Genomic DNA, 287 nt, shown 5'->3' with positions numbered 1-287 from the left:
TAGAAACCCCGCCATCAAACCCAAACATATTTAAACAATCTATTTTTAACCCAAACGCACGCTATCGAACACAACCCACCACCATCTTCCCCGACACGAACACCGAATCGAACGCACCAGAAATCTCCTCTTTTCCCTCCTCTTCTCCGGGAGATCCTCGGGAATCTTGGGGTTGTCCTCGTTGAAGTGGGCGAGGCGAAGGAAGTTCCTGAGCCAAGTGGTGGAGGCGACCTGGCCGGGCGACATGCGGGAAGGAGATGCGGCTCGGGTTGGGGGCGGCGGATGGG

At 56.1% G+C, this 287-nt stretch overlaps 1 protein-coding gene across 1 annotated transcript in view; it reads right to left on the bottom strand.

Annotated features, from left to right (window-relative positions):
* LOC119592805 (carbohydrate sulfotransferase 11-like) overlaps positions 1–287 on the bottom strand; it is a gene marked incomplete in the record, with an annotated part of 7,914 nt that overhangs the window by 3,920 nt on the left and 3,707 nt on the right. Inside the window, 1 exon segment of the mRNA XM_037941713.1 lies at positions 118–231. Within this exon segment, the coding sequence (XP_037797641.1) occupies positions 118–231 (114 nt within the window).

Source organism: Penaeus monodon, chromosome 31 (genome assembly GCF_015228065.2).
Source record: "Penaeus monodon isolate SGIC_2016 chromosome 31, NSTDA_Pmon_1, whole genome shotgun sequence".
NCBI lineage: Eukaryota > Metazoa > Arthropoda > Malacostraca > Decapoda > Penaeidae > Penaeus > Penaeus monodon.
The sequence above is the reverse complement of the archived record's forward strand: the minus strand, read 5'-3'. Positions and strand labels throughout refer to the sequence as shown.